At 39.6% G+C, this 27,579-nt stretch overlaps 1 protein-coding gene across 5 annotated transcripts in view; it reads left to right on the top strand.

Moving 5' to 3' along the window:
- ptprt (protein tyrosine phosphatase receptor type T) overlaps positions 1-27,579 on the top strand; it is a 262,227-nt gene that overhangs the window by 63,502 nt on the left and 171,146 nt on the right. For all 5 annotated transcript variants that reach the window (XM_057846399.1, XM_057846400.1, XM_057846401.1 and 2 more), the window contains exon 8: positions 21,947-22,240. In XM_057846399.1, coding sequence (XP_057702382.1) covers positions 21,947-22,240 — 294 coding nt within the window. The remainder of the gene's footprint in view (positions 1-21,946; positions 22,241-27,579) is intronic.

Here is a 27,579-nt window from a genome sequence, read left to right on the forward strand (position 1 = left end):
CCAATATTCATTCATTGCCAGCCCTTCCACCTCAAATGGATTGGATGTCTACTTGTGATGAACTCATTTCAATTCAAGGCATAAACATTTCCAACATGGCCTCAGGGCGGCTGTGTTGGTAGGAGCGACGTTCCCATCAAAGTCAATGAATTGACTTTAAATTTAAGAGTTTTAGTAAGACTGGTGAGTATTTTAGTATTGCGAAAACAGCACTTGTCTCATATAAGTGATGTGAACCAGGCCTCATGCCTGAAACTGAACAGGAAGTTGGCCATTCTGGCTCGAGGCAGCCATTTTGGTGATTCACCACCAAGACGACGGACCCGTTTATCTCCACTGGCGGACGATTATTAGCGTCCTCGGTGATGAAGCCTTCACATTACGATGGCGCGGGAGTGGGCGGGACACGGGATGTCATTACAGCTGACGGCGAGTGATGGTCGCTCGTCGTAATTCCATCAGCGGTGAAGCAATGACATTATCAGCTTGCAACCCCACAGCCGCCGCTGCCGCGTCAATAAGTCGCTCGGCGGGACGCTTCCTGTTGCAAAGACTCCCTTCCCGCTTTATTGAGCAGCGAGGAAATGACATTGCAGCTTTTTTATTGGACTCCTGCTTCTTTGTATGTGTTGAAGGGAATGGATTATGTCGATCGGACCTGTTCATGTGTTGGATATAAATTGAACTTTTGTATATTGGAGTGCCGGCCCACCACGGAGTGGGGAATAAACTCATTTCTGCCTATTGCCATTGATGGCAATAGGCATCCAATCAATTTTGCCTGGGAGCTACCGGAACTTTTTTTAGTGTGGCTTCTGGAAACCTGCGTTTACCTGTAATTGAGACTAAAAGGACACTTAAGAGTTGGAGCTAAATATCTGACCTCATCTATCTATTTGGGCAGGGGTGCTTACAGTTTTTTGCTCCAAGATGCCCATTTTATTTTTTATTCAATTCAATTCAACTTTAATTATATAGCGTCATACAGCACCAAAAAGGTCAGCAGCAGTATTGCACAAAAAAACATAATTAAGCCTTTTTTTGACCTTAATTTTTTTTTTTTTTGCCCACACTAGCGTTGCGATCGACGTAATGAGCACCCCTGGTTTTGGGCGTGTCCCCTTGTGGCTTTTTTGTGGGTCTAATCTTGATAGTCATAGCTACCAAATTTCATTTGGCAAGGTCAAACTGACTTTAAAGGGGGAACATTTTAGGAGCACAATTTAGCCAACTATGCCTAAAAGATCAGATTCAAACCAAAATGTTGAATGTTTGAGAATGCTTTTTTCACAATGGCTTCTTTTGACTTTTTTGTAGGTCTGCTCATGGTACACATGTCTACCAAATTTAATATTGCTAACTCAAACTGGCTGTGGAGGCTAAAATGTTCTTTATGGTTGGGTGTTATTTAGCCAACTTGTCCTAATTTTCTGCTTCAAACCAAATTAGCTGATTTCCTGTGCCTTTTCAGGCACTTTTTTGTGGATATACTCATGATAAACATGCCCATCAAACAAGGGCGTAGGTTTTGTCTCAACGTTGGTAGGGATGATATAACAGCATAACCTGCATGTACACTTTGTGCTAGGGACGGGACATTAATAAAACCAAACAGATTATTGAACGGGGGTCAGGGCTACGTTTCTCAGGAATATGAACCTAATTAATTAATAGGCGAAATGATCAAAATAAACCTGTATTGACTTATACAGTACTAATTTTTATGTGTATCGTTTCACGTGATACAATGTTCGATTCAAACCTTTGTTTTCAAAAACTACCAAAGAAATACTTTGAAGTGCAAGTCCCTTTATTAAAAAAACGGGGAGCCATCCAAGAAGGAGTCCACTTCTGGAGGACACTGGAGCACCCGTAGACTCAAACTAAAGTATTGTCATATAAAAGTGATTTGAAGAAATAACATCATGAAAAAAAATCTGAGGTATCCAAGGACCCATCTACAGCTGAGGCATCCTAGACTACCCCAAGACTCAAACCAAATTACTCTCATGAAATTCTGACGTGTGATTTCATTTCACAGATTTTTTTTCATATCAGTTCATGTTCATGTCAGTGTCCCTCTAAAATGGACCCATTCTTGGGATTTGCACTCTGAAGCCCCAGTGTTGCATTACAGTAATGCACATAATGCAAACAATGATCCAAATGGGGGACGGCTAGCTTAATTTTGTTGTTCCTTGTGGAGGCTGGCCTGACTGCTGTAGTTTTGCAGGTTAACAAGTTCACACAGATTAATGCTATGCTATGATGTAGGTCGGACTTTTAGTAGCAAAATTAGTGGTGTTTCCCCACCTCCACAACATTGACGTCTTTTTACTTACAGTGGCTTGTGCTGGCCGAAAAAACTTCTAATATCCCTCCTCTTCGAAGGGGGTGTAGGAGGCGGCATGTTGTATTTCTGTCGGCGTGGTCGTGTGAGTGTGTGCCAGAAGGATGGGGGGTGGAGGGGTGTCAAGTGATCATCCAATGGAACGAGCGTTTGAGGGGAAAAAATGGACCAGCAAATTCAGAAAGTGAAAAGGGATAAATGTAAGTCTGAACATAATGTATACAATTCACTTAATAATGGTAGGTTCTATTCTATTCTTACAACATATGGGAAGACAATCTAAATTACCCATATAACTGAAGTCATTATATAGTGCAAAATAAGGTGGCTTAAAAGTTGGTGGGGACAATTTGAGTATCCTGAAAAGTTGGTTGTGTTATGTCCCCACCGTTGCTATGCAAACCTACACCATTGCTATCAAATTCAAACTCAAACAGTCTTTGGGGGCCGCATATTTAAAATCCAGTTTAGCATCTGGAATGCCTAGCAATACAGTTGACTTCCTGTATCTGATTCGGACTTATTTTGTGTATCTTTTTTGCCACTTTTTTGCCCATCCCGCTGCTTCTACCTTTTGTGGCTGTGGGTGTCGAATTTTCTAATATTTTGTGCTGCTGCATCCGTGTGTGTATATTGCGTTTTACTGCTTTCGTTGTGTTCTTGCATGCGTGTCGCCTGTCGGTCAGAGATAAGACTCAGCAAGGCGGAGCTTAGATGCACAACTGCCAGTCAAACTCAGCGGAGGTGTGTGTGTGTGTTGCTTTGCCCACATACAGTACATCTTCTATATACTTTTCAGCTAAAAATACGAATCAAAATCAATACACGCGTGGACAGTGCCGGTTATGCAGAGGGTTGCTAAGCTCTGTGGTCCACCCACAGGCTGCCATTGACAGTGATGGAAGTCTAATTTGTTTGAACTTGGAAAGCTTGCAGTGAATGAATCTCATCTCTGGGACAGATCAAAACTGTTTTCAGTGTTTTTTGTTTATTTGTATGTTTTTGTTGCAGTTTCTTGCTCTTACTCTCATCAAAACTTTTGTTATCATGTAGCCCTCAATCTCTTTTTGGGATGAATAAAAATGACAAATTTGCTCTACGTTGACTCGTTGCCCTTAATGTCATCTCAGGAAACAATTAACTGACATCAGCTTTTTCTTGTTGCCCTTGGTCTCATTTCAGGATTATAAATAAATAAATATGTAAAAAACTGGTGTCATTCATTTCCATGCCTCCCCGTTCAAATAGATTGGACATGTATCGCCGTCAATGGCAACAATGACAATCAATTTAATCATTTTGTGTCGTTCCTGAATGAATTGAGGAGTTGGAATTTGAGATTGGGAGGAAGTGGTTGTTATTCCGCCACCGTCCGTCTTTTCCTTTCATGTGCAAGATGGGACGCTTCTTAGAGAATTTCTGAGGAGGAATTTATAAGTAATGCATGAGCAGGTATGAGGTGAGTGAGGAAGAGGAGAAAGAAGGGTGAAAAGTTGAAAGCAATCAGGCGCAGGAGCAACATGGAAACATGAGCCGCATCCTTCACCCGAGATGTCTTCGGGTTGCCGGCTTTGAACTGGGCGGCAAAGTCATATGGCTTTGGCCGGTTAATGCATCAGAAAATACTAAGTCAGAACAGTGGTTCCTCTACATACGAAGTTAATTCATTTCAGGACCTTGTTTGTAAGTCGAAATGGTTGTATGTCAAGCAGGATTTTCCCATAAGAATACATTATATTTCCATTAATTCGTTCCACAGCCTGAAAACCTACACTAAATCCTTAGTAAATACTGCTGGTACTATTGCAAATAGCAATTACACTGACCAAAACAAATGAACTATGAATAAAAAATCGGAATAATAATATAATAAAAGTAATAATAGTAATAATAATAATAATAATAATGCCTTTAATAATGTAACGAATCGTATTCTAATGTGGCAGATGCGTTTTGAGTGATGTACCTGAACGCACCACGTGGCTGATATGAGAGAGGACTTTTTAATTTCATTTTTCATGTTCAGCTGCAGCGGACAGTAGGTATGTTGTGTCGCACAAATTCTAAAATAAATGACTAAAAACCTGACGAAGCTGGTGATTTTTTTGGCGCTTTTACAATAATAATATTTGTCAAATTAACTTATAAAGGCGAACGGCAGTGGTATGGGCACCTTCGAGTTCGTAGACATTCTACGGCCGTATTATCGAGCTGGTTCATGGACGCGTACACCACGCTCATATTTTTCTATCTCCATCTTCATTTCAATGGTAAGCCTCACCTTTCCCCGTTTTTCACCCCCTGCACGAACCTTATTGGAACCCATGTTGATTTCCTTCACAAGAAAATCCGCTGTGCGTCCATCTTGCGGGAAAGCAAAGAAACTGCGGCGCTGTCATTATTCGTCGTACTGTATTCCGAGCATGTGATCGGATGTAGAAACAAATGGCGAATCAAATTTTACGTCGGCTCTTAAAAAGATCGTGTGTCGAGGTACCACTGTATTGAAATAAATACATTAAAATGGTTTAAAAAAATTTTTTAAAGTATTTTTCATCAATAAAATGAAGAAATGAAACCCGAAATAAATAAAAACTAAAATAAATGCACAATAAAATAAAAATAAACGTTTTAGTCAATAAAAATATAATTTAGAAATATATATATTAAAAAAAAAAAAAAAAAAAAAAAAAAAAATATATATATATATATATATATATATATATATATATATATACAGTATTATATATATATATATTAGGGCTGTCAAAATTATCGCGTTAACGGGCGTTAATTAATTTTTTAAATTAATCACGTTAAAATATTTCACGCAATTAACGCACTAGGCCCGCTCAGACAGATTTAAATGTCAGTACAGTGAAAGGCCAACTTGTTAATTGTCTTTTATGGAGTTTTTCCGCCCTCTGCTGGCGCTTGGGTGTGACTTGCATATGTTATGTGGCGTAATGTCGCTCTCTGCTGGCGATTCAGTGCAGCTGATTATTTGGGTTTCGGCGCGCTTTTCTGACGTGATTATATGTCGACGCGAACGCACACTAATAGACAGTGCTATTCAGACCAGCTAATATAGAGTTAGATTTGTGTGCTAACGTCCGCATCCAGTATTCAGTGGCAGTTCTCATAGCCCCATCACACTGTTTGTGTCTAATACATGCATCGCTTCCTCCTTTGTTTATATTCATGAGCATTAGATAGTTATTGATGATGTGTATTTGAATTTGTTCACATATATGGTGAAATGCAGTTACATTGTTAGATGCTTGTGAGGTAATTGGCTAGTGCTACTGCTCAAATGGACACACGTGTGTACATTTTATGTTATTTTGTGATTTATGCAAGTTATTGACACATTGCCTTGTTATTTTCAGTTTTACAAAAATACAAGAAACGTGCTCCTGTCAAAAAGAGATGACTTCAGTAAAGCCCATGCAACTTTGCCACACCGTCTGATTTCTTTTTGGAACTTATGTTCGCTATCTGTCAATTTGTGTACTCACACACATTGAGGACAGAATAGGGCTACTAGTTTTTTTTTGATTGAAAATTTTACAAATTTTATTAAAACGAAAACATTAAGAGGCGTTTTAATATAACATTTCTATAACTTGTACTAATATTCATCTTTTAAGAACTACAAGTCTTTCTATCCATGGATCACTTTAACAGAATGTTAATAATGTTAATGCCGTCTTGTTGATTTATTGTTATAATAACCAAATACAGTCCTTATGTACCGTATGTTGAATGTATATATCCATCTTGTCTTATCTTTCCGTTCCAACAATAATTTACAGAAAAATATGGCATATTTTATAGATGGTTTGAATTGCGATTAATTGCGATTAATTAATTTTTAAGCTGTAATTAACTCGATTAAAAATTTTAATCGTTTGACAGCCCTAATATATATATACATATATATGTATATATATATATATATATATATATATATATATATATATATATATATATATATGAATAAAAATGTAAATAAATTAATTACAAATTTGGGGAAATTGAATTGTTGAAATACATTTTTTAGGAAAACGGAAAAAAAAAACTGAGCGCAAATTGAAATGAATAAAAATAAAAAGGTTTTAGTGACTAGAATTTAAAATAAATGCATTAAAATCCACTGAAAAACAAAGAAAAGAAAAATGCTCCAATGAGAGACTCTCATTTCCCAAATTTCCACACATACACACTGTGTTCACACTTTAGTGACAGTTCGAGTTTGAATTGAGCACTTGAGAATAAACCACAGCCAAGCCATCTACTCACTCCTCCAGACGCTTGCTTGCCAGCAGCTGCCAATCAAACACACACGTGTGCGCTCAGCCAAGCCCTTCGCCAAATCTTATTTCAAAAAGGTATTAATGCAAGATCTCAAGATTTGTCGTTCTTTTTTTCAGGATACCCATACACGTTGCCATATTCAACAAAAACACATTTAGCATATTCAACAAAAACACTTTTTTACATGAAATTTTAAAATGGAATCTTGCAAAACTACATGTAGCAATACTTCAAATGGACGGGATTCAATGCAATTTCTCTCAATTTGTCAGTATTTTTTTTCCAGAAAATACTTAGTATAGTATACAGTACAATATAGTATACAGTATGTTACCATATGAACAAAATATGCTTTTTTGCATGAAATGTCACCAAATCTTCAAAATTGGAATAGTGTCAAACTACATCAAGTAATACCACAAATGAGCGGGCTAAACGCAAGGTCTCTCAATTTGTTATTCATTTTTCAGGCTATACAAATGTGTCTCTATATTCGACAAAAACATGTATTTTTTGCTTGAAATATCACAAATTATTCAAAAATTTAATTGTTTGAAATTGAACAGTTTTTACATTTACCACACAATCACTTTGGCATAATACGACTTACAACACTCAAACTAAGGAAATCCACCAACACCATCCATACTGTTTTAACAGAAATTTTTGCTGCAATATTTAGACAAAAAAAAAATGAACCAAATTTCATCTTGCATCTCCAAAAATAATCTCATAAGTCATAACTTGTACCTCAAGGCACCACCAGTGCGAGTTTAAAGGTGTGTGTGCATCTGTGTGTGTTTTGACTGATTGACAGCTGGCTGACTGGGCTGGCAGACTACATCCATAAATTGTATTCATAAATATTCCGAAGCGGCCTTAAGGGAAGCCAAATATTCGGGTCAGTGCACCTTCTCCCACATGTTAATAAAGCCAGTCAGTGTATAAATCTGAATGTAAATATAAATATGACTATAAATATATAAATATGTGTCAACGTGCTTGAAATTGAAGCCATAAAGCAGCCAAAAGCTTTTAGACGTGACAGCTCGCTTTTCAACTGCCTGTCAACAAAAGTGACAAATGAGTTTTACAGCCAAACACTTTCTCTTCTTACTTTTGATCAAGCTTTTCTTTTTTTTTTTTTCCCCTGCTCCTTTCACTTCACATTAGCGTCACTTAGCATCGAGTCGGCGGCTGACTGGCCTTTGACAGATAACTCGGGCAGTGGGAAAGATCAGGAGTTGTTTCATCAGCATGTTAGCATCTTAATACAGTGGATCGCCAATTAACTGTCTTCTTTCAACCAGAAGAGTTGGCCTTGTGCATATATTCGGGTATGGCTTTTTGAGACGTTTTTGTGGGTCTACTCGTGACAGTCCCTCCGAATTTCATGTTGCTAAGTAGAACCGGCTACCTGGTATGAATTTTCTAAAATATCCATAGGTCACTTTTACATTGCATTGGGTTACCATAATACTTCAAGCCAGGTCATTTCCTGTTGAGTTTGAGTCACTGCCTATTCATTTGGGTGATTCCCAGGTTACTTCCTGTTCTGTAACGCAAAATAAACAGCAAGTGACCCATAACATACCCCAAAATCAACAGGAAGTAACTGAAAATCAACAGGTAGATGACCTTAAATGGCCCAAAATTACTCATTGCCTGGCATTGGCTGCCACCCTCCCAGTTCAAATGGATTGGACGTCTACGAGTGATGCACTCATTCCAATTCACAGCAGAAGCTTGTTTTTCTGTTTATTAATTTTTTGTAGAATATCCTAGAATTATTTCCTGATCAATGTATCGAAAATCGTTGTATTGCTATATCGTCAGATCATCGTTATCGTAAGCTTTGTATCGCAAATCGTATCGTATCGTGAGGTACCAAGAGGTTCCCACTCCTATTATTAAGACAGTTTTGTAGCCTGCCGTAGAATAGACAATCAGTGTTGTTAATAAAGGCGTTATAGTATATCGACGTTACTACTGGCATTATTTTTTTCAGTAGTGAGTAATCTAATTAATTACTTTTCTCATCTTGGCAACGGCGTTACCGTTACTGAGGATGTAAAGGCTTGCGTTACTACTATAGGTACATGATAATTATTGGTCTGACAATAATCAGGCCGATAATAGGAATTATGACGTCATCTCAATAAATACAATAAGATTATTAATAGGCCCGATAATATGCAGTATAATATTTTTGGCACGGTGTCGGTGGATTGGGATGTGTGCGTCCGTTTCCACTCCTGTTTTGCCAGTACAATGTATCAGTGACTGTGTGTAGTGTGGGAAGAGGGAGTTGTGCCACAAATCAAGCGCTCCCTTCTGTGACGTAACAGTCAAACAACAGCAGTGTGCAGCATGGCATCGGTATTGTAGGTTTTTTTTCAAATTGTCAGTGGAAAACGCTTCACACGCAATTTGTAACAAATGCAAAGCCGCAGTTCCATAAGGAGGGAAAAAAGTGTCGAGCTACAACAATCTTAATAAGCCACTTAAAAGATCACAATCGCTTCGATGGTGTTTTAAAAGAGTACGAGGATGTGCGAGCTGCGAATGAAGCTCCCCATCAAATTCCAAAGCCAGCTAAGAAAGCCGGGGTCGTACAATTTAACGAGTCATTTGAAAAGTTTCACAAAGATGACCGAGGGCTATGGCAGTCACAAAAATGATCACAGAAATAATGGCGCTAGAAAACCAACCCTTTTCCCTTGTCGAAGACATAGGATTCAAGCGGCTACTTCGTCATTTGGAGCCCAGGTTCATAATTCCAAGCTGAATATTTACCGGCAAAGTATGATGAGATTGCCAAACGTTTCTATATTTCGATCGGCAACCATGCATGGCACGTAAGTGTCACCACGGAAGTATGGACGTGTAATTTTAGTCCCCTCAGGATGCGTAGATTCTTATAAGGCAAGCCATTGATCCTTTTTGTTCTACCATATTTTTGATAATGATGAACGAGTAATGAACCTTACTATATAATATTTGCATTTTACAGTGCTAGTTATAAGTTAGTAAGTTATTGAGAGGCCTTTTGGATATTGATAGGCTTGCTGTCCTATAATTGCCAAGTTAAGAAAGTTGTTTCATGGACCAAGACCACAACAGTCTCCTCTCCTGTAGCACCAAATATTTTCTTCTTCTGTCTGATGACAAAGCACAATACCTGTTGGGTTTATGTTTTAGTTCAGTGCTCATTGTTCAGGGAACACATCTTCAATGAAATTGACTAATTGATTGTGATTGACTCAAATTATATTTATTTTGAAAAAATAAATATAGGCACTTTATTTGAAGTGGAGACTGTTCTTGTCTTTGTTTTGTTCTAATAATGTTCATGTCAACATGAAAAATCTCGTTAGATCAAAGGCAAATCTATGTTGAACCCGCCACTAGTTTTTTTTAACCTCTAGGTGTTCAAAAAATCAGGTGAATATACATTTAAATTCATATATTTATCCCTTTATTGCAAAATGTATCACATTTGATACACCTAAAATTTCATGATTTTGAGAGTAATTCAGAATTTTGACATTTCTTTTTGAAAAAAAAAAAAAGATGGATGCAAGTCAACACATGCATCTGAAGGTTCCATGAGAAAAAAAAAACAGGATTTAGCTAGGGTTATAGACAGGGGTGCACATAATTTTTTTGCCCAGGTTCTCAGAGGAGGACCTGGAGATGTGACTTGGTCCTCATTGAGCTTGAGAGCCGACACGCCTAATGCGATAAATTTATGACAAGCTTTACTTAGAGCCAATTAACTTTAATTAATTATATTAACAATTAATGCCTGATTAACATCAACTGGCACAACAAAATTGCCATTACTTTGAAGTGAAATGTAAAGAAATAAACATAAACGCACCAATTCAAAATAAAGGGCATTATGCGGCTCCCACATTAACTCCAAGCCTTTTTAAAAGTGGGATGTCTTCCTCATAAGACCTCATTGAACGTGCATGTTTAGCTTTGTAAAATGCGAGCAAAAACACGTTTGTCAGTGCATGGCGCCGTTTTCATTACCTTTATTCCGCCACTTGTCCATAGGGCGAGTACGGTGCTGTCTGACATTGATAGTTTGCTTAATTGCCACATGCTCTCTGTTTTTTCGTGCTTTTCAAAGTTTGGATGGCTGAAATTCTTTGACCCTACATAAAATGCGCTGCTCTTATCGGCGACATTGGGATTCTCACGGCACATTTTGTACCGCATTTCCGTGCGAGCATCATTTACTTCTAGCCACGGTACCTCCTGCAGCCACTTTTCAGCAAAAGTCCTTTTTTCGGTAGCTCCGGTGACGTCTCTGTCTCCTGTCTGTCTTTTGACGGAGGTGGGGGAACTCGGAAGTAATTACTCAGTGTGGCCTGCCTCTTTGACATTTTGAGAAGTTATTTTCTCGTGTCCGCCGCAAATACAGTGGTTAGCCATCGGTACGCAAAAGCGTATGGAACCCGTTGAAGGCCAGCGCGTTTGTCTACGTCCAGTACGCATGCGCGCATGCGGACCACTTATGTGCACCCCTGGTTATAGATATTAGAGCGCTTATTACACATATTCATGTTGACATTTCTTTTTACAAATTTGAAGAAAGGTTTCATTAGGACCTTATTTTTCAAATTTTGGGATTCTATGATAATTGCTTCATGTTGCAGGTCTTTAAGGGTTATTATCAGTTATCAATATCGGTATCGGCTCTGAGGAACTGGAAGTTATCGATATCGGTTTCAAAAATGGATATCGTGCACCCCTAGTTACTACATTAGTTGAATGACGTGAGAAAAGTCTGAGAGACACGGACTCACGGAGACGAGAGTGTGGAGCGGGAGTGGGGAGGAGGAATGGGAGTTGTGACGCCTTTGCAAACGCGATGCTAGGTGGCTCCAATAATACCTGACTGTAGCCGATAACCAGGGGCGGACTGGGAATCTGTGGGTTCTGGAGGATCACAGAACGGCCGGTGCCCTGGACGGCCGGCGGCGCCATTCATTATACATCACTGTTTTTATCCCCCCTAGCCTCTGATTACCTACAGTTCGCATCCAATCCGACAGGTGGCAGCAATGCGCCTGGCTGTAGAAGAACGAACAAAGCACAAAGTAGCCTTCATTGGTTCTTTGTAGAAGCAAACTAGCGACGAGCGCTAATGCACAATACGGATGGTGGTGGCAAAAAAAGAAAAGAGAAGGGTGGCGCGGAGAAGGTTAGGGTGAAAAAAATTAAAGAAACTGGAGACCGAAGCATTAAAATGTCATAAGTTGACAAATATTATGGCAAGCAGCAGTCTGGTTGCAACGGCTAACACGGTAACAGCAGCCCGACCCCCGGCGATGGTAAAAGGGGGAGCGGGAGCCGCTCTGACGTGCAGCCGGTGCAGGGAAAGAGAAAAGAAGAGGGAGGGTGTAATGATAAGCTGGTGGAAGTTCCCCAGACAAGCGCAGGGCAAGTAAAAAGGGATGAAGAGGGTCACTTGCTCGGTAAACTGGCAATTGTTATCCACCAGGTAGCTACATTTCAAATGAAATAAATGACAATTAAAGGGTTAGTGCCAGCTAGTCCGTTTGCAATCATGTCAAGTTACAGTATGCTAGTCCTACTATCACTCCCCTAAGGAAAAATATTTTAGCTGTAAAACAACGTATGCACACGCAGCAGCAATGTTAATTCAGAAGAAATATAACAAAATATTAATAAAATGAATGGTTTTACTTTAAAGTTTAGTTAGTTAAATTGATACATTTTTTTTTAATCATCTTGTTTTCTGGTTAATACTTTCCAATGAAGGTTATGTATCCAGGATTTGTCTTGAAATGTTTATTGTATTTTCATTGAAATGTATTATTTGTATGGCAAGATTAATTATGGCAGGGGTCTCCAAACCGGTCCTCAATGGCCGCTGTGGGGCCTGGTTTTTGTTTCAACCGATCGAATACCGACAGTTTAACCAATGAAGTTTATTCTAAAACAAGCAGCACCTGACTGCAGTCAACTGATTATACTTGTAAGACACCAGTGGCCTATACTACGAAGCCGGTTTTCTGGCTTAGCAGGGTAACTTCGAGAGTAACTTCATCACGTGCGACCTAAGTTCTCAGCTAAGCGAGACTACGAAAGGTGGATATGTTGGAACCGAGAAGTGTTGCCATGGCAACACACGCAACATGCCAAACCTGGTCGTCTCAGAGTTAGATCTTGCTTAACCCCAGAATTCTAATTAACCATGCTATATTTAAACAGCACTCCTCCGCGGACGTGTCCTCCTGACAATGACAGCGTATCTGGACGACCCATACGACATTGGCGCGCGGATTGTGAGGGGCTCTCTTTGGAGGGCACGGGTTTTTGGAGACCGCCAGAATCCGCTGGCGTACCCGGAAGATGTTCTCCATGAAAGATATAGATTTTCAGCTGAGGGAATTCTTTACCTGTGCCAAATGATCGAGGCGGACGTCACTAATGTAACCCGCCGAAGTCAGGCCCTCACAACCGCGCAGATTGTGTGCCTGTCCGTGCGCTCTTTCGCCAGGGACAATATATGCATTCCATCGGTGATGCTGAATATCTGCGTAAGAAGACTATGCCGTGCGATTCGGAGTGGGGTATGGAAACGCTTCAAATTGATTGTTGAAATCGCTGAATGTAAACAAATGCGGAGCTTTGCTCTCATACAAGAAATATATTTAATGAACTTTTCCCGCGTTATTTCGTTGTGTAAATGTGTTTATAATAATCATAGAAATATGTAGACTATTTAAACATTGAGAAAACTTGCGTTGTTTTCTGCCAACTCGAAGAGATTAAAATAAATGTCAAATCCACTGATAGGACAGACGCACAAATATAAAAGATATAAATGTTTATTGAATATGCATCTTACAGTCTTGTTTAACTGTGAAAATTCATTACAAAAGACGGGCTTTAATTTACGCAACAACGCATGGCATCCCCGCATTTCCTTCTTCTCCTGAGTCCTCACAAATATAACATAAAATTTTGGGGGGTCGGGGGGTTCAGGCTCAGGCCTGCAAATCAAATTAATTGATCGGGCTCGGGTTGGGCTGGATTTTTTAGGCCCAAACTAAAAAAAAAAAAAAAAAGGACATACGTATTAATACAGTCAATGGGACTAAACATACAATCATCCTGCTTCATGTGGTGATGCGTTATAAATTATACAGTTAACGTACCAAATCTTATTTTACTGTCCTGAAGGCATGCTTTATTTCTTTTGATGGACATAAGTAAACTGGCATATTGACGCATTCACAAATCACACGATCTGTAAATTCGCTGCCAACAGACCCGTTGCGCTCTACTCGCTGAAGCGGTGTTGGATTCCTCCTCCGTGAAGTAAGGTGCCCGTGCCATCGTCACAAGTAGTGTTTGACTCTGGTCTCCGCCCCATTTTATGTGAACGCGCAGTAACTCTGACTGGGTTGACACAGGTTCGACTAATCAACCTCATAATCAGTGTCGTAGCACCGATTGACCACAAACTAGACAACCAGGTTTTGTCAACTCCGGTTACCCGCTGGTAAACTGGATTACTTCTGGGGAGGTTGAACTCCGTTCGTAGTATAGGCCACAGATTGGTGCATAGGTGTTGTTTTGTTTTGTTGGAATGAAATCCTGCGCCCGCTGCGGCCCTATGTGGAATAGTTTGGAGACCACTGGATTATGGCATAAACAATGAAATCATTTTATAGACAGATGTATAGAGATATATTATAATCAATTGGATACATAAAACTTGCTTTGAAAAATAAATTCTTTCATTTGTTTTTCAGGTTGATCATAGAGCTAGTACAGAAAATGAACCCAACTCCAGTTCAGCCTTGAAGTACTTTGGGCGCCCCAAGTCAGACAGTCACAGTCTAGACACATTTTCTTCATTTTCTCTCAAAGTACACGAAATTGATGCATTTTACAATCAAATGTAAAAAAAAAAAAAAAAAAAAAAGTCTTCGGGGGCTGGGGGATGTCGCATGCCCTCGGGTGTCTGTGTTTCCCTTCGTATAGCGATTCTTGTGGGCTGGGCCGGGTCAAAGTCCAGGGCTGCTTTTTAGTCCCAGTCCGCCCCTGCCGATAACCTACAAACTGCGCCCACATGATGCTACGGTAGATATCACACATTTATACATAGAACTAGAAGCAAAAATACAAACTACGCCCACATGATGCTATGGTAGATATCACATATTTATAGAACTAAATGCAAAATGACAGACACGGCGGTGTTAGCACATTTATAGAGAACTAGATTCAATTTTCAATTCAATTTTATTTGTATAGCCCTAGATCACAAAAATGTTGTCTCAAAGGGCTTTGCAGAGGCAATATGATACACAATCAGAAACAACAAACAAAGCAACAAAGATGAATAAATACATTCAAGTCCTGGGTATCCCCCACCCTTGGACCCTCCATGTCGGCAAGGAAAAACTCCAGAGTCTTCGGGAGAAAACGAGAAACCTTGGGGAGTACCACAGTCAGGAGAGATCCACTCCCAGGACGGATAGACAGGAAGCCCCAGGACTGTTAATGGGAATTAGCAGGCGAAGTTACAGTCCGTAAAAAATGCGGTGGAGTAAAGGAACAAGAAGAGGTCCATCTAGCCAGATGAGACGGGGGTAGCAACGAGGACGTCCATCCAGCTTGGGGTCCGGACAGTCAGGAGGTTGCAGCTGAAAAATAGCCCCTCCCCAGAGGGGAGGGGGGAAAGGGGACACTGGGTGACTAGTGATGAAGAGACTAGACAACTAGATATTAACAAATGAAAATAGAAATAAAGTAAGATAAGTGGTAGGTAGAGTGAGAAAAAAGGAGATAGAACTCAGTGGCTGTACTTCCCCCAGCTTTATAGCTTCTAGTGCAGCTTAGACTAAACTTTGAGTCTACTCCGACTTCAACTAGCCTGACCATAAGCTTTGCTAAATAGACCCTACCCACCGACGTCACAAAATCACGTGCTCGCTGTATGGTTCCGCCCACTTGTCCGTCATTTTGTGTCTGTATTATCAATGGTCTCAATTGATCGAGCAATTTATAATGCATTTCATGGAAGACCCGGTGCTTTCGGATGCCGTAAACTCAGTTGATGCGTTGCATAAAAGGCGTTATGTGGAAAAGCTTCAGTTTATCCATTCGCCAGATCCATATTTGATGCCTAAATCGATGTTTTTCGATCCGCTGTCTCCGCCGTATTTGCCTGACATCTGCTAGCTACCCTGAACTGTACAACTATCTTGTCCACACAAAATCAGCCTATTCTCACGAAAGTTTGAAAAACTTTAAGAGCTTGGAGACTTATAAATACTTCGTTGCTGGTTGGGTGAAACAGGTCCTCGTCCACGAAAATTCGGCAGGAATCTATCTTGTGCTTGGAAAGGTGAGTTACGAAATGTTCAATTCAAAATCTTTTGTTATTGCTAACATCCACTGTCAAGTCTAATGTATTTCATGTCGTTTGTCAATGGAGTTAGGGCTTTTAATGTTTATATGGTTTAGCGATAGCACTCTCACTACATACATACGTGTATGTTGTCGGCGATTAGCCTAGCAATGATCTTAATTGTGGTTGTCAGCCCAAAACCCTCTAAATATATATTAAATGCATCTTACCAGATATAAAATGACTACTACATAATCTGTGGTAATTGTTTGGAGCCCAGTTTTCTCGTCGAATTGCAGCAGCCCATCTCGCTCTCTTCTCTCCGGGTCTCTCGGAATCCGGTAGAACTTCAAGTCTCTCCGTCTTCTCCGTCTATCTTCTCTGTTATTGCAACCGACCGCCACACACGCCTTCACCATTTTGATTATTAATGTTAATGAGCAGAAAAACACATCGTAAATAGGAGGAATGTACGTAGCCGTAACAGGGAAACATGATGTGTTGACGGACAATTGGGCGGCACCAGTCAGGAGGAAGGAGTTGTGACGTCACGTGGGTAGGGTCTATAGGAACGTTTTTAATCTAATCTTAAATGTGCAGACTGTCTCGGCTTCTTTAATATTAGCTGGAAGCTGATTCCATAAAACAGGGGCTTGGTGGCTAAAGGCTCTAGCTCCGACAGTACTTTTAGAAACCCTGGGAACTACCAGTAGACCTGCATTCTGAGAGCGGAGTGTTCTGTTGGGGCGGTATGGAACCAGAGCATCGGAGAGATAAGATGGCCCCAACCCATTAATGGTCTTAAATGTAAGAAGGAGGATTTTAAATTTAATTCTAAACTCGACTGAAAGCCAATGAAGGGCCTGGAGCACAGGGGTGATGTGCTCTCTATTGGTTCCTGTTAAAAGTCTAGCTGCTGCGTTTTGGACAAGCTGAAGACCTTTTAGGGAACTTTTAGGACAAGCTGCAAGTAGGGAGTTACAGTAATCCAATCTCAATGTAACGAACGCGTGAATTAATTTTTCTGCATCGCTTTTAGATAAAATATTTCTATTTTTGGCTATGTTGCGCAGGTGAAAGAAGGCCGTTCTGCAGGTTTCTTTAATTAATGTGAGCTTTAAACGATAAGTCAGGGTCGAATAAAACTCCTAGGTTTTTAACTGTGGTGCTGGAGGCTACACTTACATTGTCCAGAGTGACTATCTGGGCAGTTAGAGTCTCTCACACTTTTCGGGCCTATTATAAGGACTTCTGTCTTTTCAGGATTAAGTAGAAGATAGTTAGTGCTCATCCAGGTATTTATATCTCAGACGCAGTTGCTTAGTATGTCCACTTGCCTGATCTGCTCAGGTTTAATTGATAAATACAGTTGTGTGTCGTCAGCGTAACAATGAAAGTTAATGCTATGTTTTCTGATGATATTACCTAGAGGAAGCATATACAGCGTAAACAAGATGGGCCGAGGACCGATCCTTGCGGCACACCATAACTAACCCTAGAGTACGGTGATGATTGCTGGTTTACATTGACAAACTGGTACCTATTAGATAAATGTGATTTAAGCCAGCAGAGGGCTGCTCCTCTAATGCCTATGTCAAAGTCTTTCTAATTTACGTGCCGATTGTTTAAGAGAGCGTGTTTCAGCATTATACCAGGGAGAGGCTCGTCTCGGCTTGACAAACTTTAACTTGGGGGGAGCGACAATATCGAGTGTAGTACGAAGAGTAAACGTAAAACTATCAACAAACTCGTCATTAACAGCAGGGCCGGACATTATTCCTTCATAATCAGATGACATGGAGGCAAATATTGGCTGGATTATCTGTTTATATTCTGAAACAGAGCGATCACATAATGTCCTTTTCATCTGAGTTCTGGTCACTAATGACGGATTATCTTTAAGCACAAACTGAAAGGTAATTAGAAAATGATCAGACAGTACAGGGTTATGGGGATGGACACTAAGATCACTAATCTCCGTACCGTAGGTTAAAATCAGGTCCAGGGTGTGCTTGTGACTATGAGTTGGTTTATTTACATTTTGAATGAAGCCAGTCCCATCTAGTAGGTCATTAAAAGCCTTACCAAGAGAGTCGCCGTCATCATCAACATGTATATTAAAATCCCCTAGATGCGAAATGATAGACTCGCCGGCGTTAGTAAACAGCCGCCATCTTAAAGTAGTAGACTTCTCAAGAAGGCTCTTTTGTAGAGAACCTCCCTAGCGAACCTAAGTAACTTTTTATCTAAAATACTCCTAAATCTGCAAACTCTTGACTTGATCTATCTTTAAATGATGTAACAGTTTTAAAAGTTTCACATGTCAAAAGTTGACAGAAGGGAACTAATGCAATAATGGGAGCAATTTTAACAACTTTAACCGTTGATTCACAACATTAAATGACTTCCAAACTTCTTTTTCTTTTTTTTGAATGAAAAAAAAACGTTGTTTTCCGAAATTTCCAGGTTCGCGGTGAATTAGTAACAGGCACACTTTTGCAAAATAGACAATGTTTATTGATTAGAAAATGGAGAATAAATGACATTTATTGATTATAATCCCACAAGAGGAAGCAAACAAGTATCAAAAACAAGCATAACAAATGGCAACGATGACGCTAGATTTGAGTTTGCCAATTCCAGAATCCCCGCGAAACCGTTACAGCACAACCAGGTGTTCCTTTAGCAATGAAAATCGCTTACCGTGACAAATGAGCGGGAGCCAACGCTCCGGTAAGGCGGTGAAGGAAGTCCGACAGCGGGTCACGTACGGATCGCCTGGCTTTGTTCCTTCGCCGCCTTACCGGAGTGTGTTGGCTCCCCGCTCATTTGTCACGGTAAACGATTTTCATTGCTAAGGGACATTTCGTTTTGCTGTAACGGCAACGCGGGGATTCTGGGGTTGACAAACTCAAATCTAGCGTCATCGTTGACATTTGTTGATACTTGTTTGCTTGCTCTTGTGGGATTGCAATCAATAAATCTCATTTATTCTGCATTTTCTAATCAATAAACATTGTCTATTTTGCAATAGTGTGCCTGTTACTGATTCACCACGAACCTGGAAATTTCGGAAAACAAACATGAAAGGTCACACCAGTTACTTTGCCAAGTAACTAATTACCCTAACGTTCAGGTAACTGAATTACTAACTCAATTACTTTTTGGGAGAGTTATTTGTAACTGTAATTAATTACTTTTTAAAAGTAAGATAAACAATACTGTAGACAATGTCTACCAAATGCCATGTTGATAAGTCAAACTGAGTTTGGAGGCTGACCTTTAAAAACAAAAAATCCACTTGAGACAGAGAGAATCCATTTCTCTGCAACATGGGGAAGCTCGCAGCTCTCATGAAGGAGGAACAACTTTGTTGATGGCATTCTCATCCCAGTGGTCTTTATCGGCCAAATCATTCAAATGTTTGTACTTGTGAACTTCTGCAATTTGTAGTTCATCTGCCAAGTTTTTCCATAGGAGTTGATGAATCCTCTCTGCCCCCTTCCCCTTGCCTCTGTGAATTGCAGCTTGTACGCCGTGCGACTCTGCGCAAAAGCGTCCGTGTGGTTTAAAAATTCAGTAGGCACGTGGTGCGGAAATCTGACATGTTTGTGTGCCGCACAGAAAGGCATGGTTGCTGAGATTACGTCATTTTTCTGCGTGAAGCAGTGCATACCACGAGGATGCGTCAGGCAGCCTTAACGGTGCATCAAGCTTGCCTGCCATAACACTTAAAGCCATATTGGCAGCCTTCTTGTGTCTTTTCGGTTATGGCTTTTTCAGACTTTCTTGTGGGTCTACTTCTGATGGAAATTCCTACCAAACTTCATGTTGATACGTGAACCTGGCTTCAAGGGCTGAATTTTTAAACAAATCCACATTTCTCTTTCACGTTGCCTCAAACTGTTTTGACATTACATTTCAAGTCAAAATGGCTGCCTTCTTTTGTATTTTTTGGCATTCTTTAAGCCTTTGTGTGGGTCTACGTGTGATAGACATGTCTACCAAATTCTATGTTGCTAAATGGAACTGGGTACGGGGGCTGAATTTTTAAACAGCCTTCGGTCACAATTCTCTCTCTGTAAAGGCCAGTAAAATCTGGAACAGTTCACCACTCGCCATCAGAGAGTCTTCCACAATATGAACCTTCAAAACTCAGCTCAAGCAGTGGTTTAAGGTAAACCAGTCCTGCAATCACTGACTTTTAAGTTCTTAGTAACCTATTGTACTGTGCTGTTTTATTGTAATCTTTTGTTCTTTTTTGTCTTTTTGTGTCTTTGTGGTACCTGCCTAGGGACTGCAGATGTAAATTAGCATTTTTGCTACAATCTAGCATATTTACATATTTTAGATATTCAATCATTTGCACTGTCCCTATTAGATAAATAAATAAATAAATAAAAACAAACACATCCACAGGACACTTTCACTTTACATCAAACTAGGCAACCGTAACACTTTGAGCCAAACTGGCAGGCTTCTTGTGTATTTTTGGGCATAACTTCTTGTGGCCTTTGTGCGGATCTACTCGTGATAGACATGATTGCTAAATTACATGTTGCTGAGTAGGGGTGTGACAAAATATCGAAATGGTGATATATCGTGATACTTTGTAACCCAAAAAGGTGTCAATTAAAAAAAAAAAAAAAAAAGGCTCCCATTGACGGAGCTCGACGCCAAATCCATTTAGATTGTGAACGTTCGGTCCGATTTTCGGGGCATTTCAGGTCACTTGCTTTTCATTTTAGGGCATTTAAAGGTCATTTCCTGTTGAGTTTGAGTCACTGCCTATTCCAGGGGTCCCCAAACTTTTTCCCTGTGAGGGCCACATAACTTTTCCCTTCTCTGATGAGGGGCTGGGGTCAGTTTGTACCAGAAAAAGTGTGACGATTGCAGGAGTGCCTAGATGTAAAAATGTATTGTTTTTCAGAAAGCTACAATCAAATAACTTTTTAGATTCTTCACGGAACAAAAGTAAATAAAATAAAAATAATAATATAATATAATAATAATAAATAATAATAACACTATTAATTAAATAGATAATAACCAAATAACCCTCTCTGAGTTCTTCACAAAAAAAAACGACAGGAAATAAATAACACTATTGAGAACAGAAAAAAAAAAAATTCAAAATGCTCTCTGGTATTGTTCAGGGGGCCGGAGCAAATGTGGAGGCGGGCCACCGGCCCGCGGGCCATAGTTTGGGGACCCCTGGCCTATTCATTTGGGTGATTCCCAGGTCACTTCCTGTTCCTGCAACGCAGAATAAACAGCAAGTGACCCATAACATACCCCAAAATCAACCGGAAGTAACTGAAAATCAACAGGTAAATTACCTTAAATTGCCCAAAATTTCTCATTGCCTGGCATTGGCTGCCACTGATGGGCATAGACGTTCAATCCGTTTGAAGTGGGAGGGATGGCAGCGAATGAACGAATGTTCATTCGCTGCCACCATCCCACTTCAAACGGATTGGACGTCTACGAGTGATAAACTCATTCCAATTCACAGCAGAAGTTAGTTTTTTTGTAGAATATCCTAGAATAGTTTCCTGACCAATATATCGAAAATCGTTGTATCGCTATATTGTCAGATCATCGTTATCGTGAGCTTTGTATCGCAAATCGAATCGTATCGTGAGGAACCAAGAGGTTCCCACTCCTATTGCTGAGTCAAAGTGTGGCTGAATTTTCAAAGTAATCTGGGAAGAGTTACTGAGGCCATTTTGGGGGTTGTCTCTACGTCTAATAGTGATTTATGAGTAGGCGAAAGAGCTCCAAATGTGGATTTATATTATCCGAGATGAATGACGACAAAGCATTCCCAGGCACCTAATCACTCCTTTTTGTCGTGTGTTTCTATCGGGCAGCGCCACCCACACCCATCGCCCCACCTGAGCTCCTGGCTGTGGGCGCCACCTACCTGTGGATCAAACCCAACGCCAACAGCATCATCGGGGACGGGCCCATCATTCTAAAGGAGGTGGAGTATCGCACCACCTCGGGAAACTGGGCTGAGACCCACGTGGTGGACGCGCCAACCTACAAGCTATGGCACCTGGACCCTGACGTTGAGTATGAGATCAAGGTGCTGCTGTCCAGACCCGGCGAGGGGGGGACGGGACCCCCGGGACCATCGCTGATCACGAGGACCAAATGTGCAGGTACGTGATTTGATTCAAATCAAAATGAGAGACCTTCTGTGTCTTGCCCAACATGTTTTCTTGAGACGTTGGTCAGCGTGAGATTTATGTTCAACAAATTTCATGTTGTTGAGTTCAACTTCTGGGGAATTGCCAAGACTGGACACCAACGTTTAAGAAGAATATTTGTTTTTTTTACCCCACCAAAGAACTGCAAAAATCATTTTATATATATTTTTTGAGTCAAACACTGTTGTTCCTTAAGAACAAGAGCTATTTTATTTTACAGGAATAATATTTTTTCCATAAAAAAAGATGTGAATAATGCCCCACAAATGCCTAAAGTTTTCTTTTTTTATACTGTACATATACAATTAATTTTGTATAGATTAGATTAAAGATATTTCTTCTCGGAAAAAAAAACAAAAAAACTATTGTAATCTCACGACAAATATTATTGGCTTTTCTGAAAAAAAGTTTTAAAAAAATAATGAATTTTGAATTATGTAATGTAATGTAAAAATGTTGAGAAGTCACAATTTTACCTCACGGGAAAAAAAATCTTGCTAGGTTTAGCTTGCGGTTTTATTTATGTAATGTTGCTGCCAAATATTACTAGGAGTATTTTTAAATTTTTCACAAATCACAACATAAAACCATATTTTCTACCTAAAAAAGCCACCATCTAGCTTCAGATAAATCCCCCCCCCCCCAAAAAAATCTATTTTATGACAAAATCATTAATTTACAGAAGTAATTCATATTTTTTCAATACAAAATCTTGTAATCTGAAAGTAATAGAAAAAAAGAGCAAAGAGCTTCTCACTGTTGGCCGAACGATTGGTCGCCGACTAAAACCGGAGCGCAACACGCCAGGGAGTTGGGTGGAGGAGGAGGAAGGCAGGCGGCAAGATTGATTTCCGCCGCCGCTGTGTCGGCTCTCCCCGCAGCCTTTTGGATTAATGGGCGTTGGCGCGCTGCTCGTTCATCACGCTTTCCCCAAACGCATTCCAAAAAGGGACAAAAGACAGCCCAGGAATTCCAAAGCGCAAAATACTGTGTTTTTGCCACTATGAGTCGCTATTTTAGAATTGGCTAATGGATGGATTTTTACAGGCTAACTAGAAATTGCATAGTGATGCTTTGGGTCACTTCCTGTAGATTTCGTTCAGTCCCTGTCAATTGAAATGATCATTCCAGGGTTTCCCCTAGGATTTTTTGAAGATGTGGTTGTGGGCTGCATTGGAGTCGGACAGCCTCACCATGTTGTGCCACGGCAAAAAAAAAAATGTATTCACGTTTTTTTTCCCCAAGAAGAGCCATAACAAAGATATATTTGAAATATTTCATTAGCCAGGGTAATGTCATAGCTCTCAGCTACGGTACATATACGTAAAATGTGTAGCTGATTACAACTACGTTACCCTACGTAATAATACGACTTTTTTCTCGTAGCAATAGTACGACATCTCGTAGTCCAGGGCTCGGCAACCCAAAATGTTGAGAGAGCCATATTTGACCAAAAAAATAAACGGATACAGTATGTATGGAGCCGCAAAAAATTAAAAGCCTTGTATAAGCCTTATAGTGAAAGTAACACCGGCTGTATGTATCGATATTAGCTATATTAGCCAACTATCAAAATGACTAAGTTGGCTACAAATACATAGTTGTCCCTTATGATTAAATGTTTATATTCCCTGCAGTAGATCCGATAGAGAATGACGCACCACGTGACTGCTCTGTTCTACGATGCCACCTCAAGTTTAACTTCATTACAATATTAATGAATTGAAAGAATGTTTGGGTCATGTTTGTCCTCCTACAAAAACCATACTAAAACAAAAAATATATTTCCCTCCCCCATCTTTTTCCATTTTCAAAATCTTTGAAAAAGCTCCAGGGAGCCACTAGGGCAGCACGAAAGACCCGCAGGTTGCAGACCCCCGTCGGAGTCCTTCTTTTTCCTTTTATTTGATCCTAATACGTACTACATTACCAAAACAATAATAGTCCTTCTGTTAACGGACCCATTTGAAGGGGTAAGGGCAAAATTCTAATAGCCATGTAAAGAGTTTTTCTGTTTTCGGTGAGAAGGTGATGTGTTTTTGTTGTTGTTCGTGAACTGCATTTCTACACAAACGCACATTGAGGTACCATTAACTTAGCTAGGAGAGGTTTGACAGTCATTTTTCGAGTGTCCCAGAGCTCACGGAACTTGATAAAAAGCGCATTTATCAAAGTTTAGTCAGCCGTGATTGCGTATATCCATCTACCGAAACAGCCTGATAGCACAGATATAAGTACGCCTGCACCTCGTTGTTGACGTTAGCGTGGCGGCGCTCTGAAATGGAGCAAAGCTCTATTTTGGGCCGCGCCTCTCGGCGCAAATTCATTCAAACTTGGTCTTCCTTCAAAGACAGCCGTTCACCACTCACTTTTGCAGAAAAGTCCGATCCAAACTACTGTAATGCCCCGGATATGGGGAAGAAGGAGAGGAATCGGTATTGGCTTACCCATTTTATTTTGGTAACAATAATAAAGAAAAACCATAACAAAATAACAGCGTGCTGCCATGACATGCGACCGCTATCTCTCGCTGTCTCGCTCATTGTCCCATTCTTCATATTCGTTTCCCCCTCCGTCACAGCTCCCTAGTCCGTCTCTAAAGGGGGCAGCACATACTGTAGTTACGGACATTACAATACACAATGAATAGGTTGCCGCTGAACCCTTCAGACTCAGCTGGCGCTAGTTTGAAACGGCTTTAAAAAAAATTTGAAAACAAAAAAAACAAACATCTCATTTGCAAGGCGTGGTGGCTTTTATTTTGGTGTGGCAGTGCGCCACAATCTCTCATATGTAGGGGAAACCCTGTATTCATTCGCCCATACCAGTCGAAAGGTATTGGACGTTTAGCGTCCAATTGCACTCAAACATGAGCACTGACAGCCATTCCTCCCAGTTTAAATGAATTGGACGTATATTGTTGGCAATGGCGGGCGATGAGCTAATTTTAGGTCCCTACTTACTAGAAAACCCAGGAGAGGCCGACTCGGCCCTTCCTCAAGACAAATATTCCTAATATTCCCAAGCAATGGCCGATTTGGCCTCTCTTCCTAAAAAACCCAGAGGTGGCCCAAATGACCCAAGTGCTTTTGAATTAGCAAGTCGTTGTCCGACAGACAGCAACCATTCATATGTAAATGCAACCACTAGACATACATTGTGTTAGAATGCGGCCCAAACGGAGGGGAACACACCACGGTTGCACACTTAATGTGATAGTTTTTGTCAGTTCAAGTCAAGCTACATTTATTAATTTACATTTATTTATGGAGTTTTACGCTTTTTACAAACTTTCAACTTAATTCTCCTATACTCCATACAGAAAAACAGAAAAAAATGGCCCAAATGTGTACATTGTTTTTGCAAAAAAAACGTTTTAGAACTGCAATTTGAGTTTAAAGCGAGATCATGTATATAGTTTAGAATGACTGGATCTAATGGAGCATGAATTGTGGCCATTTTGTCTGAAGTTAGTACGAGAAAACGTGTAGAAAACCTTTGAGAAAAACAGAAACAGAATTTGTGTCATGAGAAGGTGGAAGGGAGCGGCCCTGAACAGTTTCTTTGACACACTGAAACAATGACTGAATGTCCTAATAGTCCTAATTATTATGAAGGGAATATATACTGCACAGTGTTGTCGATCTTACTTAAAAAAGTAATTAGTTACAAGTTACTAACTAAATTACTTTTTGGGAGAAGTAACTCAGTTACCTCATTGTAAGAGTAATTTGTTACTCAGCAAAAAAACTCATGTTACTTTTCATGTTCTACACGTTATTACAAATATACAATAGAAAACATTTCACATCAAAGATGTTTATGTTAACTGATTGAATTGATTTTTTCATTCCTCCCCCCAAAAACGTTGGTCAGATTTTTTACATTTTTTTTTTTTTTAATTCACCTATATGAGAGTTAGTGGTATACAATCTCATTGGGCTGTCATGATAAATGGTAAAAAAATCACAGGGACTTTGATTACTTGCCATTGAAAATAAATGGGAAATTTGTTTTTATATGTATTTGTTTAAATTCTGATACAGGACATACCATCTTCATAAGTAGGACTGATAATTCAACATTCAGTCGTTGTTTCAGTGTGTTCAAAAGCAATTGCTCAGGGCTGGTCCCTACACCCTCCTCATTTATTTATTTTGAGTCCTAATTAATAAGTCTCACCAAAAAACAAAGGAACAATATGTATGCCGATCCTTTCCTAAGGTGGTAAAATGATCAGGTGTTTATTTTGTCATAACATAGCAATTGCATTAAAAAAAAAAAAAAAAAAAAATATATATATATATATATATATATATATACCGTATATATAATATATATTTCATGTGTGGTGCTCTTTGAATGAAAATATATACTTTGATTGAAGGAACCTTTTTTTTTGGATTGACTAAGACATACACAAATCTACCTACAAATTTATCAACCTACAGTAGACAAGTAACAAATAAGTGTCTACTGGTCAGGCTACTTTAGCTGAGGAGGGGGTTGGGCGAAAGAGAAAGCAGCCTCACTCAGCAAGGTTTCGCCCAACCCCCTCCTCAGCTAAAGTAGCCTGACTTGAGCCTTTTTCGCCCAACCCCCGCATCAGCTAAAGTAGCCTGACTTACTCAGACACTTATTTCTTACTTGACACTAAACTGCTAAACTTCTGAGAATATTTTAATAACAGTATTTTAATAATTCTAATTCATTCGGATGTATTTGTTTGAATACCCTCTACATGTTAAAAAAAACAATTTCAAAAAGATCAATTAACAATTTGCTGTGGATATACATTTATGTGCATAGATATTTAGAAATAATACAACTAAGCACACCAAGACACAGTGGTGAAATGAAGAGCACCACACATGAAATTGCTGGGAAAAAAATATGCAAGATTAGTAAATACCACTCTTGGTTCAGAAACAAGCCATCATTCAGGTTTCATACAATGGTGTAAATATTACATTGAATTTGAAACCAAATTAAATTAAACTGAACTAGTGCTCCACATCTATGTGCATGTGTTGTGGACCCTTCCGTTAGTTACCAGTGTTTGTTTTGTTTGCTTTGCTTAAATTAAATGAAACAAGCTTGATACATCCAAACAATATTCTAACAGCTGATGACCAGTATTATCTACTCTCAATGCGTTTTCTTCAGTCAGAAAAGTAATAGTTAAAAAAAGATTAATCACGATAAAATTGCACTAATTAGGGGTATAATAAATAAAAAATCGACACCACTAATTGTAATGTTAGTTCATTGTTCATTGTGTTTCTTCATTT

The sequence above is a fragment of the Corythoichthys intestinalis genome, chromosome 9 (genome assembly GCF_030265065.1).
Source record: "Corythoichthys intestinalis isolate RoL2023-P3 chromosome 9, ASM3026506v1, whole genome shotgun sequence".
NCBI classification, from domain to species: domain Eukaryota; kingdom Metazoa; phylum Chordata; class Actinopteri; order Syngnathiformes; family Syngnathidae; genus Corythoichthys; species Corythoichthys intestinalis.